This window comes from Raphanus sativus, chromosome 1 (genome assembly GCF_000801105.2).
Source record: "Raphanus sativus cultivar WK10039 chromosome 1, ASM80110v3, whole genome shotgun sequence".
Classification (NCBI taxonomy): Eukaryota; Viridiplantae; Streptophyta; class Magnoliopsida; order Brassicales; family Brassicaceae; genus Raphanus; species Raphanus sativus.
In genome coordinates this window covers 10,999,084-11,018,724 of record NC_079511.1, presented here as the reverse complement: position 1 = coordinate 11,018,724, position 19,641 = coordinate 10,999,084, and the positions used below count along the sequence as shown (strand labels likewise).

At 32.2% G+C, this 19,641-nt stretch overlaps 2 protein-coding genes, 1 long non-coding RNA gene and 1 pseudogene across 20 annotated transcripts; 1 reads left to right on the top strand and 3 right to left on the bottom strand.

The window, feature by feature from the left end:
• The first annotated feature begins 2,479 nt into the window (after positions 1–2,479).
• LOC108807174 (uncharacterized) lies at positions 2,480–6,395 on the top strand. 15 transcript variants are annotated; one of them, XR_008946120.1, is made up of 5 exons: positions 2,486–4,820; positions 4,937–5,089; positions 5,220–5,696; positions 5,791–5,891; positions 6,084–6,395. It is a non-coding gene; the product is annotated as an uncharacterized LOC108807174 (long non-coding RNA). The 15 variants fall into 15 exon arrangements; XR_008946119.1 differs by having other exon boundaries at positions 5,772–5,891; XR_008946121.1 differs by lacking the exon at positions 6,084–6,395 and having other exon boundaries at positions 2,489–4,295; positions 4,424–4,461; positions 4,708–4,820; positions 5,220–5,973.
• Positions 6,396–7,920: 1,525 nt separating this feature from the next.
• On the bottom strand, positions 7,921–9,140 carry LOC108807164 (dof zinc finger protein DOF1.3-like; annotated as a pseudogene).
• A 4,882-nt stretch (positions 9,141–14,022) lies between these two features.
• On the bottom strand, positions 14,023–17,016 carry LOC108807138 (uncharacterized). Of its 4 annotated transcripts, XM_018579399.2 has the most exons (7): positions 15,978–16,880; positions 15,764–15,884; positions 15,568–15,677; positions 15,372–15,428; positions 14,941–15,024; positions 14,606–14,716; positions 14,023–14,375 (listed from the first exon to the last, which is right to left on the bottom strand). In XM_018579399.2, the coding sequence occupies exons 5-7, from the start codon at positions 14,959–14,961 to the stop codon at positions 14,214–14,216; spliced, it is 294 nt and encodes a 97-aa protein (XP_018434901.2). In that variant the 5' UTR covers positions 14,962–15,024; positions 15,372–15,428; positions 15,568–15,677; positions 15,764–15,884; positions 15,978–16,880; the 3' UTR covers positions 14,023–14,213. The 4 variants fall into 4 exon arrangements, with proteins under 4 accessions (XP_018434901.2, XP_018434916.2, XP_018434909.2 ...); XM_018579414.2 differs by having other exon boundaries at positions 14,627–14,716; positions 15,764–17,016; XM_018579407.2 differs by having other exon boundaries at positions 15,591–15,677; positions 15,764–16,882.
• An 811-nt stretch (positions 17,017–17,827) lies between these two features.
• Positions 17,828–19,413, bottom strand: LOC108845143 (putative F-box/FBD/LRR-repeat protein At1g22000). The gene is made up of 3 exons (XM_018618406.2): positions 18,467–19,413; positions 18,242–18,379; positions 17,828–18,153 (listed from the first exon to the last, which is right to left on the bottom strand). The coding sequence occupies exons 1-3, from the start codon at positions 19,307–19,309 to the stop codon at positions 17,875–17,877; spliced, it is 1,260 nt and encodes a 419-aa protein (XP_018473908.1). The 5' UTR covers positions 19,310–19,413; the 3' UTR covers positions 17,828–17,874.
• Positions 19,414–19,641: the final 228 nt, after the last annotated feature.

Genomic DNA, 19,641 nt, shown 5'->3' with positions numbered 1-19,641 from the left:
TTCTGAACATTGATAATAACACAGTGTATAAAACTAATCAATTAAACTAAAAATAACTCAATATTCTTGAAATATGAAGACTGAGAGCAAAATCGATCTCAATCATCAGGAGCAACATTTATCAAAACTGGTAAACAAATCAAATAACAAGTTAATATTGAAGTATATGAAACATTAGATTAAGTTACCTCATGATTGGGATTCGTCATTGGAGAGAGCTCAAGTTACGAGAAAACAGAAACAATCGACTATTTTTTAACTCTTTATGCGGAAGAAAATTAGTTAAATATATATTATTTTAATCAAGTGGGTTTCAACACTAATGTGGCTTTAATAGGATAAAATAGTTTGTATGAAACAAACTATTTCATGTGTCAACAAATCGTCGATATTTTTGTTTCATAGTTCTAGCTAATGATTGCCCAAAAGTTGCTCACTTCACAAAACAATCTTGAAATCAACTCTTACCTAAAACAAAATCTGCTTACATCTCTAGAATCTGATATAACAGAATACGACTTTGTAAATTGTTTCCAGATCTCTCTTGATATTCATGGTTTCTCCAAAAGTTCTCATCTTTGGTTTCCTCAAGAGAAAGAAATCTTATGGTTCGATCTAATTCGTTTTGGTTCCGATTAACAAGGATTATGACTTCTGAGTGTAAAAATATCGTGATTAAAATTAACTTACGTGTTGTGTAGATTTGAATATACACTTTTTGTTTTCTAATATATACGTTATGCTGTATAATAATGTGACTAGACTTTGACCCGCGCTTCGAAAGCGCGGGTATTATTTTTTCACTTTTATGAAATATATTATTTGTTTGTAATTATTGAATGTATTTATCTTAGTAAAACTTTCATTATAATAAATTCGACACATAGAGTGTCTCTGGTAAACTATGTGTTTATCTGACATTGTTTTAATCTCTCTCCAATCAACATATTTATTTGGCTTGTTGTTAAAATAAATGATTTTAGAATGCAACTATACAATACTTTTACATTGATATTTTGTTTAAACAATGTAATTAAATATTTACATTGTAATTTAAATTTGTATACAAATCAACATATTTGTGTAGTTGTTGTTAAAAGAAATGATTTTGAATCCAAATGTACAGTATTTTTATATTAATTTTATATAAATATTTTAAATATATTTATTTCAACTGAACCAACTAATATTTTGTTAAATTGGCCCCTGAAATATATTTTCTATACATCGATATTTATTTTTCATAATTAGCGTTATATATTTTAAATGTATCATAATATAACTAACGATATTCAAAAGACATGGACCGAATCAGGTTATATGGCTATTTTGTTACAAATATCTGAATTCCTTTTAGATACATTGGTTATTTAGATATTTTTACGTTCATATACATCAGAATCGAATTCATCCAGATCCAGAATGACTCAAATCAAAATCCACACATAAGTTTATAATATTCAAACGGGACTTGATTTCAAAACAAAAAAACGATACCCGAAAGGAACAACATGTAAATAATGTTCATGTCTAACTGATTTTATAAATTAATAAAAAAAACTATTTTTATGCGTTTGGCTAAATTAAATGAAATAGAAAGAGTTATTTATCAAGTAAAATAATTATATAAAGTGAAAATTAAGTGGCAATAAATGTAGCACATTTTAATAATTTTGATTTTAAGTTATTATTTTATTCACAAAAACATATCTTTGAAATATTTTTCTGGGTACGTAATTTTCCACCGATTGAAACTAAAGTAAAAATATTTTAGTAAAATAAACTAAACCAAACGTTTAATCATATGTAAAACCTAATTATTTAATATTTTTGATTTTATAATTGGCACAGAGTTAATATCGATTAACTAATAAATAAAAACATGCACTATTATTATTATGGTAACATAATTAATGATGTAAATTATTATTAAGTTAATATAATTGATAAAATTGTTAAACTAAGTGAAATATGAAAACACAATTAATAGATACTACTATTCAAATATCCAAACAAATTTTATTAAGACTACTATTAAAGTTTCCAAACACTTTAATTTTTTTTAATCTTCTGATTCAAGTTTCCAAACACTCCGATTTTGTACTTGAGTATTAATAAGATAGATATGTAATATATTTTGATTCACCTATCTAAATTATGTGTATGACATATAACATTTTCTCATAACTTATGATTTATGTTTTCTGTAATTTTGATTATCTGAAACATTTTAATCGTGGTTTTAATTTAAAGGTAATATTGTATGATGTTCCTTAGAAATAATTTTATTTATATCTAAAAAGGTTTAACAAGAAAAATTATTAATCTATACTATACTAAAAGGAAGATATCCTCCATCCTAAAGCTATCCACGTCACTTAATTAAATCAACCAATAAAATTCCTTTTTACTGCCATGTCATCTGCAGCTTAGTCAACAAAGAAACCCTACGACTTATTCATGGACTTCGTCTCAATACAAATTTTAATAGATTCGTTTCACCTTCCTCTCTTTCTTCTTTTTTTATAAACCACTTTGTATTTACTTGCTTCCATTCAATCCGGAAAACTCCTCTAAAAAGTTCAAACAATGACGATGAATTGAGAAAAAGAAAACGTCATACGGAATAGAAATCGAGATGAATTAAAAGCAATTTGCTACATGGTCGTTACCAGATCCTTGAAGATGACGTAGGCTATAAAGAAGAATAGCACAAACAGGATCTCAAACTCAGCTAATCGGAATAGAGAAAACACTGAGTCAACGAACCGAGTCAGAATGGAGACGTCCCTCCTCATACCGGCTCGATTCGTTCCAGCACGACGCCCGATCATCCTTATACAATCCTCCCGCCGGTTTTGATAACAGATCTCCGCCGCTCGCTCGCTCGCTCCTCTTACCGGCGAGTTCATAATAATTGTCAACGAAAAGGTATTTTGGTTTTTTGAACCAACTAATTTCAACAGAATATAAATCTTAGTTATTATGGAATATACCCAAACTGAGTTGGTTAATGATGAACATAGAAACGAGAAGGCGTTCATTTTGATTTATATACAATGCAATTTCTGTTCTTAGTCTATTGGCTGTATTGCTTTCATTTCTGGATATGTAACGTCTTCTTTGTGGACAATGATGTGTCTCTATGCCGGAGAGTTGTGATCCTTACGAGTTCGATCATTTTTAACTAGCATTTCTTCAGTTGTGTAAGCTGAGAAGCATAACCCAGACAGAAATGTGATATTTTACGTCTAAAAAAAAGAATAAGCATTATTAGGTCTGATTTCTTTGGAACTTCTCTCTGTTTGTGGAGTTCAAGATTGTCTGATATGAGCTTATGGTCATATCAGACTACTAAATTGGTGGCATCCGTTAGGTACACGAATATCCACTTACCTCAAAAGTTAAGTAAAGTATATACATAGCGATGGCGAGTTTAAGTTCTGTTAAATTCTGACATTAGTTTTTCTTTTCTTCAGTTTCAACAATTACGTGTACTTGCTGCTTCTATGTATTAAATAGATTAGAGTCAGAAGTTCTGGTTTTGAGCTTTTTGTTTACTGAGAAGTATGTGAGACAAGAGAAAGTAATGGAGTTTCTTCTGTATAGGTCAGAGGAATTGATATGTCTATGATATCTGAATAGATGGAGCTAGGGGCTATTAAATCAAGTTCTCAGCTAAACCATATGGTGCTTCCTGGGTTCTTTACTTGAATTAAAAAATTAGGAAAACCAGTTTTGGATGTGGTGAATAATATAATGGATCCAGATTTCTCTATGCTAAGGAATGGTCAAGTTCAGTTCTCCTCAAATAGCAATGCTGAACTGTATGATTTTCTTTCGATTGCTTCTGTGTTCATTTTGACAAAATATTCAGCAGAATGGGGGCAACCACCACCACTTATCCTGCTTTTGTAGAGGTAAATTTCTCACTGAGCCTTAACGTTTTTGTTTGCGAGTTGATTCTCTGTGTCAAAAGTTTTTTCTCTTTCATTTTAGCAGGTTTGACAGTGACTGATTTTCTTTTTACACATTTTGAGTAGTTAGTGGTCTCATATTCAAACAACTGTTTATTTGGATTCCAAAAGTCCTGAAAGAAATCAGTCTCAAGTCTTCACCAAATAAACACAAAAGAAGCGGTTAGTGTTGACAGACATTGATCATCAACAGAAACGAACACCAATACTCTCTATACAGTGATCATGCTGAGAGATTTCAAAGCTTAATTTTGTTTTCTAACACCGCCACTGGAACTGGAATCGCTGCGCTGTTCACCGTGTTACTCAGATTTATCAGTAAATAAATCTATAACCTTTACTAATATCTCAATTCACTTGCAGGTTATGGCTTCTAAAGAATGAGATCAGATTAAGTTACTCTCTTCCATCTTTTATTGATAAATGAATATCCATTTGAAATGCAGGTTCAATACATATGGTACACAGGTATGATGCTTAGAAAGTAAGTTTGTAACTAATTGGATTATCACCAGAGCATCTAATATCCAAGGCGGGATTCTTTTTCATGTTACTTTTGCTTCTTAAATTTCTCATGTTGGACAATTGCATAAAAGTTTTCGCATATTACTGCATAAAAGTTTTCGCCTATCATGCATATTTTTTTTGAGCTGATAGCTGTCTGCTTTATCCGTTTTACATTGTTCTTCACCATATAATAAAATGATTTTTAAGAACTTTCAAATGTCAGGAGGGAGGAGGATCATATCTTGGAGCAACGCTGCGTAAGATGATAACTTCAGCTCAGGAAACGAAGGTGCTGCATCTTCTGAGAAAGTTAATATCAGTGTCTTCCGGGTATATGTATGTATATCATTTTCTTCACTAGATAATCTTTCTGAAAATCATTGTTTAGGATGTCTCTTTGGCTGCCGTAAACTCTAACATGTTAGATTTTCTCTCTATTTCTTTGCTTGCAGAACCCAATAAAAAGCTTGGAAAGTACAACATCCATTTGGTTTAATTGGTTAAAGATGGACACCATTGATGGTTGCTGGCTCATGGCACCGGAACTGGCTCAAGGAAATCTTGACCCCAACCACGGATCAGTCACAAGGACATCCATAAAAAAAGTATCCTTTCATCTGTCTTCCTGTAATGAGCATTATGAAGATTGCTATGCTAAGAAACCTTTTACCTACTAGGCTACTATGATCAAAGAAACTCTAAGATATGAATTTTTTGTTCATTTGTGGATGTCAGAGTATACGGCTGGCGAGGAAATGATTGTCTAACTCTATGTCGTGACCCTTTCCCTGACTGTTTGGAAAGAAAATGCACCGTAGCTTCTGCTAATGTATCAATTCTTCACTACCGGGGTAAACTAGAACACTGAATTGATTGTGTCTGTGACATAACAGGATGTGGTCATAAGTTCTGATCTAAGAACCATGCATAACATCTTCAAAGACATCACAAGCCACACTAGGGTCATACCCTTGCCCTCTATTTTTCTCCTACGAAATTGTGTCTTTCTCCAAACTTCCAATAACAACAAGACCAGCAACATCTCAAGAACAAGTATGTCGAATGCAGCAAAGGCTCTATACCACACGTGGTTACTAAAAAATAAATGGAATAAGCAGTCAACTGAAACTCCTTTAGAAGCTTCTGTTTCTTCTACTCTATGAAGTAGAGGAGGAGAGAGTTGGTGTACCTGTTAAGAGTGGTCTATATGAGGTACGATCGTTCTCTCCAGTGTTTTAGAGTTTTCGTGTAAACTTAAACATGAACCTTTAGAGTCTTTATATCCAGTCTATGTTCTTGGACCAAGGAACTGGAATAATATTGGTGAACTTGGTGAGGAGGCATTGTTTCCCATGTACTGGAATGAAAATAATAAGTCTGTCCTTAGAGGTTGCATACTGTAACAAGGTTAGATGTACTTCACGAGAGTTTGTATCTACTTATGATCCAGGTTTTACTAGAACTATAAGATTTTTTTCTACTTTATACTTTTTACTCTCTCTTTTACCTTATTGAGAATTCATTAAGTATGACACATATATATTGCTGATGATAGATAACACTTGACCAGTTTTGTTTGGTTTTTTTTTTCCACCTAAGTCTGGCGCAGAAGGAGCTTTAAACCATCTAGGCGTTTTGCATGTGTAAAAAATGTAATTTTCCGATAGGAGGGTTGCATAGATAGTGGTAATACTGTCGTAAGTTGTTAATGTATTTGATTCCATGCTCTCTTTGCGGGGACGATGCTACTTGGGAAGCTTAGCATAATGTTGATTCCTCTGTGCTCCACACTACTACTATTACTTTAAAAATGTCTAGGCTTATACACATGTTCTCGAAATTGTAGTTCTAATGTTAAAGTCACACATTTATATTATTATGATTACGAAATGAGAGTTACTCTTCACTTTCTCGAAGGTGAGATAAAACAAAGGATTGATTGTTGATTTGGTGCAACCAAAGTTTTAATGTCATTTATTTACCCAGAAAATAGTTAAATAACTATGCAGCCCACTAAAAATAGAAATCTAAACTAATTCTTTAGAACTAAATAACAATTTATCTAACTGAAAAAAACTTTTGAAAATGTTAAGCTTTTCACTTTTTTTTGTCAGTGTGATGGATCAATATAAAATCACTTGCAAAAAGACAAGAAAAATCAACTTAATATCTATGTAAATTCTTTAAAATTAACTTAAAATATTTTAATTAAAGTTATTACAAATATAAATTCCATGAAAATATGAGATACAAATTTTTAGAGATCATGTAAATATTTCAACAAACAAAACAAGATGATGTCTTAAAACATAAAATCAATATCAATATGATACGTATTTAAATCAATATAAGAAGTACAAAGAAGGAGATGAACATTTTTTTAGAAACCATCAAAAACTATATCAATTTAAACAAACAACAGTCATAGAACTAAAGTGAAAACAACCGTAACTAAACAGTGACTAGATAACTGAACATATAAAAACGACTAGATTAAACGTATAAATAGAAGAAAAAAACTGAAGATCACAATAACTAACAAACTTAATATATTAAATATATAGACAAAATCACTGAGAACGTATAAGATGAAAATTGATACTTTCACCAAATTATTGAACATAAAAAGCAGAAAAAAATATGTTGGTACAAAATTAATCTTAAAATATATAGACAGATAAAAACCACATCAACTAACTATATATAATATATTATAAAACTAATCAAAATAATGCATGAAAATTAATACTCACCATAATATTATTAATAAATATTTACTTAACAATTACACAATAATTATTTGAAGCTTCAAATGATAGTTACAAAAGAACAAAATATAAAAACATCATACCAACATTATTAACAATGTGGTACAAAGTATTTTTTAACAAGCCATACTCCAAGTTTATTAGGAAAATAAATAATGAAAATTAACTAAAAAGTCTAAAAGACAAATTTAAACATAACAATTTAAATAATAGTAAAGATGATAAGTTAATAAATTTAAATATATAAACCGCGCGTAGCGCGGTTAAACAATCTAGTGTATATAAGGGGTTGTTATCATGAAAAATTAAGGAATAATAATGGTTAAAAATGACACTGTTATTAGTTTGCTGTAATATTCAAACGAGAGTGCTGATGGTTAAAACAAATCTACTGACTCCTTTGAATTTCAATCTTGGCAAATATTCTATAATTCCTTTTGTTTCTCTTCAAGATTAGAAATATTTAAGAAGGATATCTCCAGTCTCCACTTTCTTTAAATACTCTTGAGTTAGCTAGAATGTATGTAATAGTTGTTTCTCGTCCTTTCTTCCTCCATAGTCTACCCACCCAAAGATCTATAGATGAGAGGACATGCATCCGGGAATAGAATTTGGCTGGTTCCACGATGGTGAGATGCGTTCACTTTAATTAAATAAGTTGATCAACGCTACATGGTCTCCCTGAAATTCATAGATCTTGACATGGCTGCAGGGTTTGCTTGCAGGTTTAGACATCTCAGGAATGAATCTAGTGCTGCTGCTCTATGTCTCAAACTCATTTACGAATAAACTGAACTGCTGTGCCGTCTCACGTGACTGGATAAAAACACGATTCTTCGTAGCTAAGCTTGCTTCATCATTAATGCTTTGAGATTTTGAGTCCAGTCTTGCTCTTACAAAAGTATCTTTGTTCTCTTCAACACTTTCATGTGAAGGTTCTCTTGTCCATTTCCCTAGACACGTGGAAGGCTCTAGAAGAGAACAAAATGGTACCGTGCAGCCTAGTAGACAGGGATGTGGTAGAAAGTAGGGTTAGGAGGGTACTGGTAAGGCCAAGGAGGCGAAACAGAGGATGTTACTTGAGGAGGAAAAAAACTTTGGAAGTTGTTGAAATTCTTTGAAACAGAGTCGCTTGATTGATTCTCACCATTGTCACTTACCAAAGAATCTCCGCCCGAAGATCCGAAGCTAAGAATTTTTGTCGATGGCTATTGTAACTGTTAGTATTCTCGGAATTGATGTGCATGTTATGGTCTGAAGAAACCCATCCACCTGAACCCATCCCTTATTCTTATGATGGCCTGAACCAACTGGGACGGTCCTCATAGTCATCCTCATGGATCCACCGGAAGTCCAGTACCTCTGGCAGTTCCTACAGAAGTGACGCGGCTGGCTAGCGTTGTAGTTGTTGTAGTAACAGAACTTGGTGTCTGCTCTGTTGCATCTCGGACATGGAAGAATCTTGTCCGGTTCCTTCAAGTTATCAGTTGTTTTCTCTTCCGATGTAGTAGCTGTTGTTGTGATCTCGCTGTTCTCAGATGTTTCTTTTGACTCCTCGTTGAGATCAGATGATCTTTGAAGAATTTTTCTGTCTTACTCTCCGTTATCAGGAGCAGATTGGTTGTTCATCTGAGAAATTGAAGGAACTTGGATTAGAAAAAACATCATGCAACTAGTTTCAAACCGATAAACACTAGAGAAAAGGTTCAGATTAGTTTTTAGCTAGAAATGGTAAGATAATCATAGTCGAAATCCGTTCTTTAAACTGTTTAAAGAATATTAAAAACGTATATTCAACTCGGGAACGTACCATGTGTGATCGAAGTGAGGGAGAAGGTGTAATTGTCCATCCAAACAATTTGACCGGGGTATCTCTAAGTTCTGACATACCAAACGTTGCAAGTACGGTACTTTTTTCCCCAAGAATATTTGTATTGAAATACATCAAATACACGATACAACACACGATTATTCGTAGCTACGTCAATACTTCGAGATTGGGAATCCAATCAGTGTCGTCCCTGACCATTTGGTGGCCTAAAGCAAATTTAAAATATTGGTATTTCTCATTTTGTGAAAAATTTGGTCAATTTCATATCTTAATTTATTATTTTTATTCTAATCAAAATTATATATTGATGGTTCCGTAGATTTTCGGTTTCACTAAAATGAAAAGAAAAAACGAAGAAACCACATACACACACACAAGAAACCACCATATAACTATAATAGTATTAACACATACATATAAGTATAGTTGACCAAAATTATGCTAGATGAAACTATTTTAAAGAAAATGATTTTTTAAAAATAATAGTACATAAAATCTGAACACAAATTAGATTTAAAGAAAAATAAGCTTCCACAAAGCAATATAGTGAACTTTAAAATTAAAAATAAACAGATTTTTTTCTAAAAAGACAAATAAAACAGATTTTCTTAACACCAAAAGGAAAACACAAAAAAATCTTAGAAAAGTTATTATTTAGAAAATTCATGAAGTATTTACAAATCCAAGTGAAATATACAGATTTTCAAATTCTCTTGGATTATATTTAGAAATCGAAAAGTTTTTCCTCAGATTTGAATCTTTACATTTTTTACAAATTCATCAAATCTATTATTAAATCCGTATAATTGAATAAGAATTGATTTGAATTAAAATTTATAAATCATTAAACCAATAACACATGATTTTAATACGAATTTTAAAATACCCTAACCAGTAACCATTAAAATACACTAACGAGTAATCCATACTAGATCTCTTAAGTCGCAGTAATCTACAAATCATGATGATTTAATTTGTTCACAACACTACTATCAAAGTTGTAGTGTGACCTAAAAGGTAAAATATTTAGATGTGGCCTCAAGCTATTGTTTCACACGCCTTATGGTAGGGACGGGGCTGAATCCAATCTTGCTCTTACAAAAGTGTCTTTGTTTTCTCTAACACTTTCATGTGTTTTAGCAAAAAAAAAACACTGTGAAGCTCTGTCTCTTGTCCTTTTCCCTATACACGTGGAAGTCTCTATAATAGACCAAAATGGTAACATGCATCCCAAGTAGACAAGGATGTGGTAGAATTTAGGGTAAAGAGGACACTAGAAAAGCCATGGAGGCGAAACTGGGGATGTTACTTGCGGGGGAAGAAATCGTTGGAAGTTGTTGAAATCTTTTAAAACAGAGTCAGCAGTTATCTTCACTTAGCTTGATTGATGCTTACCGTTCTCAGTAACCAAAGAGTCCGATGCTGTAGTTGTTTTGATCTCGCTGTTCTCGGATGTTTCTTTTGACTCCTCGTTGAGATCAGATGATCTCTCAAGACTTGTCCTGACTAGTTCTATGTTGTCAGTAGAATTAACATCATGAAACTAGTATCAAACAGATAATTAAGACTAGAAAAAAAAATTCAGTTTTGTTTTTAGCGTTACTTAGCTAGAAATGGCAAGATTAAGGGCATCACTGGTGTAACCGCAGCGGTTGCGGTTGCGGTTGCGGTTGCGGTTGCGGGAGTTTGCGGGTGCGGGTGGTTGCGGTTTTAAGCGTTTTTAAGAGATTTGTACGACTGGTGCAACTGTTAGAAATTGTTGCGTTTGCGGGACTTTTATGACTGGTAAACTACCAAACGCAACATCTGTTAAATAATAATTTAACAATATTTATATTTTATGTAATTATAAAAATATTAAAAATCATAATAATATGATAAATATAAAATTTATATTTATAAAATCATATTATTCAATTTTAAAAATTTATAGAAAATATTTTAGTTTTGAATTTTTATAAAATAAATTGAAATATAATATGAATACATTTTAAAATTTCTATTATTTCAATTAAAAATTTTTATTGAATATTTTTAGTATTATTTTTATTTATTCTGTTTTTAAAGAAAAAAAAATTATCCTCCCGCAACCGCCCGCAACCGCAAACGCTAGGTGGAACCAGCTTTTGATTTTAAGAGGTTCGGAGCGGTTTGAAGCGATTTGTAGCGTTTTCTGTGATTGTTTCGAAACGCCAACAACCGCTATGAACCGCAAAAGCTGCGTTTGCGGGTGGTAGCGGAAAAACCAGTCAGCACCTAAAGAGTATTAAAAACGTATATTCAACTCGGAAACGTATATTCAACTCGGAAACATACCCTCATTTGGTACATTTTTGAGGGAGCATTTTGATTCATGTCAAGTCAAAAACCCATATGATTAGGATTCATCATAATATAAATATGTACAGTTCATCATATAAATATAATGTGATTAGGGTGATGATTGTTTTAATTGTTTTTGGATTTTAGTTTTTAGTATTTAGATACTACAGTATCTTTTGGTTTTTAGTTTTTTATTTTGCAGTAGTTTTAATTTTTTTTTTAATAAACTCTATCGCCTGATACGGTCGATCCTGGAAAGAATGCACTCAATGCTACAGAGTGGATTGACTACCACACTGTCTGACCGGAGTTTGAAATATCTTCCGACTAATGCAAAGGAGTAAACCGATCATCTGTTACGTTCTACCATGTAAACCATTTGGGCTAAAACTCAAACCGAGACTGGTCAAGTAATGATAATTTTTTTGAAATCATGAAATGGTATATTTAGATTTTAGTTTTTTTTTAATTTTAAAATGAAAAAATAAAAAAATATTAATAGTACCTCTAAAATAATATAATATAAAATATTGGCATCAAAATAGACATAGAAATTTAGCTAAATTATCTTAAATCTTATATAGATGCAGAAATTTAATCCCAAACATCATCGTAATATTTAGTTTTTTTGTAAACCTGAGTGGTAATTATGTATTTTTTTTTACTTAACATACAATTATTATTAATATATTTTTAGTTTTACATAGTTTATTTTTTTTTACATATTTATTATAAATTTTAAATACATTTTCTAATCTATAAGGACAATTAAGAAAATATTATGTTGATAATTTTATGCAATTTAAATATTACAAAATAAATATTAAATAACTGGATAATGAAGTACATTTAATTCTAGGTAATTAATTATTATATTGTTTTATAAAATAAAAGAATATATCATTTATCTGTACTATTATTTGCGGTTAATATCGTTTATATTTAAAAGATGGCATTTTCAAAATTTGTTTTTTTCAATATCACTAATTTTTTTTTCAATTTTTCTTGTTAATTAAATAATTGTTAGTATTATGTTTATCATTAAATTTTTAAATTAAAAATTACTATTATTATTTTACAATTCTCTCCGGTTAGGATTTAAAAGAAAAAGAAAAAAAAATGTTAATTGGTTAAGATTAGAAATTTTTTTTTTTAGAAATCTCTTTTATTTAAGATTTTATGAAAAAGTTATTTTCACATAATGTCAGTTTTTATTGACATATTCAAAATCTAATTTTTTATTAATTGACACATGTCGCAATCATATCAGGTGAAATATTTTAAGTTATTTTTGTTTTATATTTTTGTAACACATAATTATTAAAAAAATAAATTTAGTTAATTATAAGAAAAATAAGTTTACTTTTTTAAAAAAAAGAAAGGAAAACTAATTATTATTTTTTTTTTCCTTATGATTTTTGTGCAACTATTTTATTTTAATAGAAAATATCTGTTTAATATATGATGTAAACAAAAACATCAAAATTGAAAGTTATGTTATAATAAAATGTAATAATGATAATAAGAAGTTGAGTTGTATCAAGAAAATAAAGGAAAATACTCAGGTAATACTTTTCATGTAAAACTATTGTGTTTTGTAAAAATAATATGTGGAAGCTTAAATCTTAATATAGATGTGAAATATTTGTAACTATATTTGGTCATAATTTTTAACATACAATTATCTATCAGAAAGGAAAGTTAATTACTTATAAAATAATAATAATTAGAAAGGAAAGTTAGTTAGTTATATATTAGCAACAAAACAAAATTTAATGTTTTGATTAGATAATTGATTAAAATTAACAATAGAATTATCCAAAGTCTTAAAATATATTTTAAAATAAAAAGATAATTTATATATATATGTGTATATATATTGTGTTGTTATCTAAAACATATTTTAATAAAAAGTAAAAAAAAAGAAACAGAAAACACTTAGCAAATATTTTTAATTTTATATAATTGAAAAGATTGTTATCTACAAAATATTTTAATGAAAATTAAAAGAAAAATAGAAAACACTTAGCAAATATTAATCAAGTAATTTATTAATTTTATATGACTGAAAAGAGAATATTGAGTGATTTTTAGATTTATTTCTCTATAATGAATATATTGTACAGAGAAATTTTCTAAAGAAATTCATTTGTAAAAATTAAATGAAAACATAAATAATAATTGAGTTTTTCTTGACTTACAATCAAGCCGTGCCCTAAAACACTCAAAGGAATAGAATTTCAGAGGACCGACCAATGAATCAACATCAAAACCATACATTTACAAAAAGCATTCTATATAATCAGCAGATCCAGACTAAAAGTTGCAAGCTTCACTATAAATGCAACTCTTTTCTGTTCTTTTAGTTATTATTAAATGGAAGCCTTTTTTTTTACAAAAAGAACCAAGGAAAGTCAAGAAGATGTATAAATAAAGCTCGTTTCTTTACTGAACTCTATAGAGTTTTTTTTTTCTCAAATAACAAGACTTAAAATAGTAAGAAAATGATCGACCTTACTACCACATTCTTTTTGACATATGATTGTCTAAATACTATTTTTAACAGATATTATAATGTTTGACAAAAAAAAGGTTAAAAAAAAAACAGATAGTAATCTTCAAGCCAACAAAGTTTCGATTTTATCTGACAACACATGTCACACATAAGAAAGAGTTTTATACAAATGCAATGATAAGGAAAAGCAACTGAGTTTTAAGAGTTTTATACAAATGCAATGAAAGGAAAAGCAACCGAGTTTTTATAGTGTCAGAGTGACAAATTTATTCAACAGTGTAGGACCTGAGTCATCAAACTCTAGCATTGAGAATCTTACTATCCATCTTTCGAACTGCCGCAATTCTCTCCTTCCTTTTACGCTGCTCAGGAGTTAGGGGTGGGTCCTTCTTTCTCCCTTTAGGCTTCTTGTTGGCTCTCTCACGAGCAAGTACAATAGCCAAGTAGTTTGGAGCCTAAAAGCATATAGAACACAGAGCAGTTAAGAGATTCATCGATGAAAGAGCTAAATAAACTTTAGAAATGACTTTCACTGAGCAATTATAAAAGCAAAATATAAAATCTTGAAATCTGAGGAGAAAAGGCGAATCAGTCACAGAGGAGATTCAGATCTACAGTTCACCTAGTCTACAAACTTCACATCATAATATATATCTCAGATTCATAAAGGTTAGAGTGTATTCACCTCAGCGGCGTCAGGCTCAGCCTCAGCTGCGTCAGGCTCAGCCTCAGCTGCGTCAGGCTCAGCCTCAGCAAACAACTCTCTGATAGACATCAGAATCTCATCATCAGCAACCTGTCATTTCAGCAAAAGCCTGATCGTCATCGATTTTCGCAATACAGAGCTTAATAAACGCTCGATTTGACTCTTCGATTTACAAATCTACTCCTAGATCTCAAAATCTGAGGATAAAAATCAAAATTGAGCTCTAACTATCCAATCCTTTACAACAGTCATCGATAACAGCGAACAAATTATAAAACAAACGCTAATAATTGAGAAAAATTAACAAGTTTTACCTGTAAATCTGCATTCGCCATTGATGAGGAGCTCAAGCTACGAGAAGTTCTACGATGGCGGTTAGTTTTGAATTTTTTTGCTTTCTGCGGAAGAGAAGTGATCGTTGGACATTATATTAATTAACAATCCTAATGGGTTTCTAAAAACTAATGGGCCTTAACATTGCTAAAATATCTTCTGCCAAACAAAATATCTTTTTCCTTTTTCTGTATATTAATACTTACAAAATTACTTAGCTCGGTAACTATAGGCTATGAGATTATATATATTCTTTTACAAGTTCGGTTTCTTTAACACAGGTTTATTTATTTCTTTTTACTGAACAATCTTTAATCTGAATATTCTTTACGACAAACTTCACAAAATTTTCATTCTAGTTTCGGTTAAAAATCTATGATTTTTACATAAATAGCTATAGGAAATAACTTACTATGAATTTTGACCAGCATTTGCAACCACGGTGCGTGTTTATAACCTGATTTTGGTGCTGCAATATATCACAAACAGAGAAGAGTTTAGGATTAGGAAACTAAGAAACCCAATATATATGTACACGTTATGATTTTGTAAAGACTAAAGAGGAAGGAGAAAGCACAAACGTGCGATTAAATGTAGTTAAGGATAACCTTTATATGAAAAGCTTGCTCACAGATTAGATTCTCTTAAATGTCACCGGGACACAATGTAGCATCATGGACGAACAAAGGCATCATCCTCTGGCTGAGTCAACTTCTGCCTGTTCAAGAAATGTCATTGGTGAGGCAAAATGGTAAAGACTAGTCATTTGTATATTGGAAGAGACATGACAAAGAAAAATCTTACCCCAAAGATGCATATAGCCAGTGTTTTCAGAAGGATGCATACAACGTTCTTCCAGCACGTACATCATCATATTGCATCCATGTTCTTCTCACAGGGCATTCTCTTTTAAAAAAGTTGTTTGCTGTGGAGAAAAGGATGCCTCTATATCAACAACATGTTCTGATGTGGGCAAACCACTGGAAAGAATGGATATTAACTTCAAATCCTCACTCACAAGCCATGTCTGAACCAGCGATGATGAAGAACTCACATAAGAATCCCCTTTTTTCCTTTGCATCAGCTAGTTTCTAAGACAACCAAAACAACGCCAGCTCACTCAATTTGACAAGCTCTGTGCATTATCAACCACCCTTACTAGACGGAATGTTCTCTCTCTCTCTTCATTGGAGACGTTCTGCTCAGCAAATAGAGACCCGAGACAACACCGATATCATCTCTGGACATTGCTACTTCCATCAGCTTCCGCGTGCATCCGTTTTGATAAGAATGTGATGGAGGAACTCTGATGTTCTCCTTAGTGGAATTAATCAATGGCTAAATCAGCACCTAAGCTTCTCACTAGCTCCATAGACCAAGCTGTATTCAGATCATATGAGTGTGAGGAATCAATCAAGAACCTCACATACATGATACAACCGTTGAAACCAAAGGGTCTCCTAGAAAAGAAACAATGCCTGCCAGATTCCTTTATGGCATCCTCTGAGCAGTATCCTCACCGGAATCTCACTTTCATTTTGTCAAAGCGACAATGGCGAGTGCTTAACTTACAATCAAGCCGTGCCCAAAAAACACTCAAGGGATACAATTTCACAGGACCAAACCAATGAATCAACATCAAAACCATTCTTTTCCAACAGCATTCTCTATAATCAGCAGATCCAGACTAAAAGTTGCTCACTTCACCAGAATAATTGCTACTTGTCAACTACCAAAGAAAAAGAAAAAAAAACAGATCAAATTGCTACACGATCTCGAAAAATCAACTCCGATACGCCGTTGTAGTGACGGACAAAGTTCCCCACTCAAATCGGGCTCACAGATCTCTCTTGATAATTCTTGGTTTCTCCGGCAAAAAAAAAAACACAAAACAAAACTCTCATCTTGATATTATTGGTTCCTGTCCGAACAAAAAGCTCCCATCTTTCGGTTTCCTCGAATCATCATCAAACAGGTAACAATTATTACGGTTCGATCCGGTTTGTTTCGGTTCCGATTACCAAGGTTTCCAATCGCGTCGCCATCACCCACCCTTCCTGGGCTGGGCTTTCATAATTACTACAGTATTTGTTCTTCTGGGTTTACGGAATTTTTTTTCTCTGTACCTTGCTTTTTATACCCACCACTTTTTTTTAATTATAAATCATGGGACAAAAAAAAAAAAACAAATCATAATGATATTCTCATATTCTGTGCGTAAATACATAAATCATAACTACAACCAACCTCATGCGGTATGTAGATTTGAATATACTACTCTTTTTTTTCGATAAAATTTGTATTTACTTTTTTAATTCTATTATATAGCTAACTTGTGTTCTTTCTTGAACAAAAACAGGATAACTTGTAGAATTACTTGCTGTAATAAATACCTAATTTGAATGAGAGTGCTGATGTTTTCTTAATCACTGATGTCTTGTTTGCGGTGTACTATTTTTTCTTCTTCTTGAAAGGACTTAGGGTAAAAGCAACCCAACCTGAAGCTACTGTCGATTTGGGCTTTCGTGTCAATCTCCGTATAGAACAACCACGTATTTACATGCAGTTTGCACGGCATGAAATACCGCGGCGACGTTTGAGTTTTTTTTTTTTTACTTTTTAGGATTGCATGAAACGAAAATTCAAAGAGTAAATATGGAATATGCAGACAGTATTTGGTACATTTTTTGAGGGGGCATTTCGATTCATGACAAGTCAAAAGCCCATATGATTAGGATTCATCATCATATTGTATATAAACATGTTCAGTTCATCATCATACATATAACTAACATGTGTTATATGACTAACGAAGTTCAAAAAGCAGTTTTGATGTACTAAAAGCCTTTGGATACTTTTTTTCCTCGACAACTCTAACTCAATTTGCAATTTGCATTATAGAAAAACAAATTCAGTTAAATCCATTCCACTTGAGTGGGGAATAGAAGCTGACATGATGATGAAATTCTTGGCAAAGATTGTAACTCCTTTTGTTTCTCTTCAAGATTAGAGGTATCTAAGAAGGATATCTCCACTTTCTTTAAACACTCTGCGTTAGCTAGAATGTATGTAACTAGTTGTTTCTCGTCCTCTCTTCCTCCATAGTCTACCCACCCAAAAACCTCTAGATTAGACGACATGCATACGGGAATAGATTTCGGTTGGTTCCAGGATGGTGCGACGCTCTCGGGTTCCTGGAAATCAAAACGTTCACTTAAATTAATTAGGTTGGTCAAAACTACATGCGCATGTTACTTTTAAGGGAGGAGGGTCCTAAATTACCGTTTTGATCATAAGAGTTTTTAGTTTAGGACTATTTTGAAGCAAAAACATAAGAGAATCCAACCAATCAACTGATTCTTCTGGACGAAAATACAACTCTATGAGCCAAGAGAACTTAATTGCGGTACAACACTCAACCTGTGATTAAAAACAACAACCACGTTATTTGACAAAGAAACAAGGAAAAGAAAAAAAATAGAGTGGAGGGAGATATGAAATCGCTACCATTGGTTTGGTCAAACACAATATAAGATGTCTGACAGAAACAAGATTTCTCAAAAACTTGTCATCGGGATTAGGAACAAAGCCTATATATGCCTCAACAAGGCATGGCATATTCTCTATCAAGCAATAGTTATCCCAAACGTCAATTATGTCGAATTTTGTTAATGCAGGGGCATCTATTACCAACGACCCAGTGAGTCGATCATCATCATCATCTTTGTTGCGCCAAGTAGTCACATAATACAATAACTGAAGGGAAGGCACTTTCACGGTAAAGTTTGTCAAGTTGTCCTCCTCGTGTCGTTCAACCATTAGAAACCTGAGAATAGGGGAGCTTGATAAAAGCCTAACAAGAGAGTCTTCGTCTTTATACACCACGTGTAGAAGACTCAGCCGTAAGAGAGATGGTAGGTGAGCCTGAGAGGAAACATCAACAAAAATTCCATTGGAAAGATATAAATCAACTAGAGTGTCGCATGTGTAAAGGCTCTTAGGAAAGCTTGTGGGATCTGCGGTCCAGAGAAGCCTGAAATCTAACTCGTACACACCACGATTAACTGCGTACTCAATCCACTTTCCGACATCTACGTCAACAGTACAACTTGGACCAAGTTCAACAATTAAACTCCTCAGTTTCGGTGCTTTATGGAGTTGCAATGACTGGTCAATGAACCGCCCCAGGCTCTCGCTGCCATCGTCATTGAACTCGAGTCGACGCAGCATCTTCCAGACAAAACGCCATCGTTTAGACAAGATTGTAGTGGTGACTGCGACTTTTGTTGGGACGAGGGCTAAGATCAGCAAGAGCAAATCATCGGGCAAATCACAGATCCTGTTTTCCATTCCGTCTTTACTTCTTTCTCGTCGTAGCTGGGTGCACCGTGAAACCCCTAATTATTTTACTTGGAAGTCAATGCGACTTGCCTAAATAGTAAATACTAAATACACTAACATCTCTAAATATTTACATAAACTATATACTATAAATATCTATTAAATTAGTGCATATATAAAGGAAAAAGTATTTCCTTTTCAAAGAAGAAATTTCCCAATTTTTAAATAAGCCGCACTAAAATAGTTGCAAAGAAACACAGATTAAAAATCAAATAAGTGCAATATTTTTAGTAAAATAAAATATAGTTTCCACCTTTTTTTTTTTTTTAGTTTCCACCTCC

Bases quoted from the DNA above. Each gene is read 5' to 3' on its own strand.
- LOC108807138 (XM_018579407.2), bottom strand. From the start codon at position 14,961: ATGGCGAATGCAGATTTACAG. The intron at 14,717-14,940 runs GTAAAACTTGTT...CTGAAATGACAG, and splicing joins TGGCGAATGCAGATTTACAG to GTTGCTGATGATGAGATTCT. The intron at 14,376-14,605 runs GTGAATACACTC...ATATGCTTTTAG, and splicing joins CTGAGCCTGACGCCGCTGAG to GCTCCAAACTACTTGGCTAT.
- LOC108845143 (XM_018618406.2), bottom strand. From the start codon at position 19,309: ATGGAAAACAGGATCTGTGATTTGCCCGATGATTTGCTCTTGCTGATC. The intron at 18,380-18,466 runs GTAGCGATTTCA...TTTTAATCACAG, and splicing joins TGTGTTTGACCAAACCAATG to GTTGAGTGTTGTACCGCAAT. The intron at 18,154-18,241 runs GTAATTTAGGAC...TTTGATTTCCAG, and splicing joins AAACTCTTATGATCAAAACG to GAACCCGAGAGCGTCGCACC.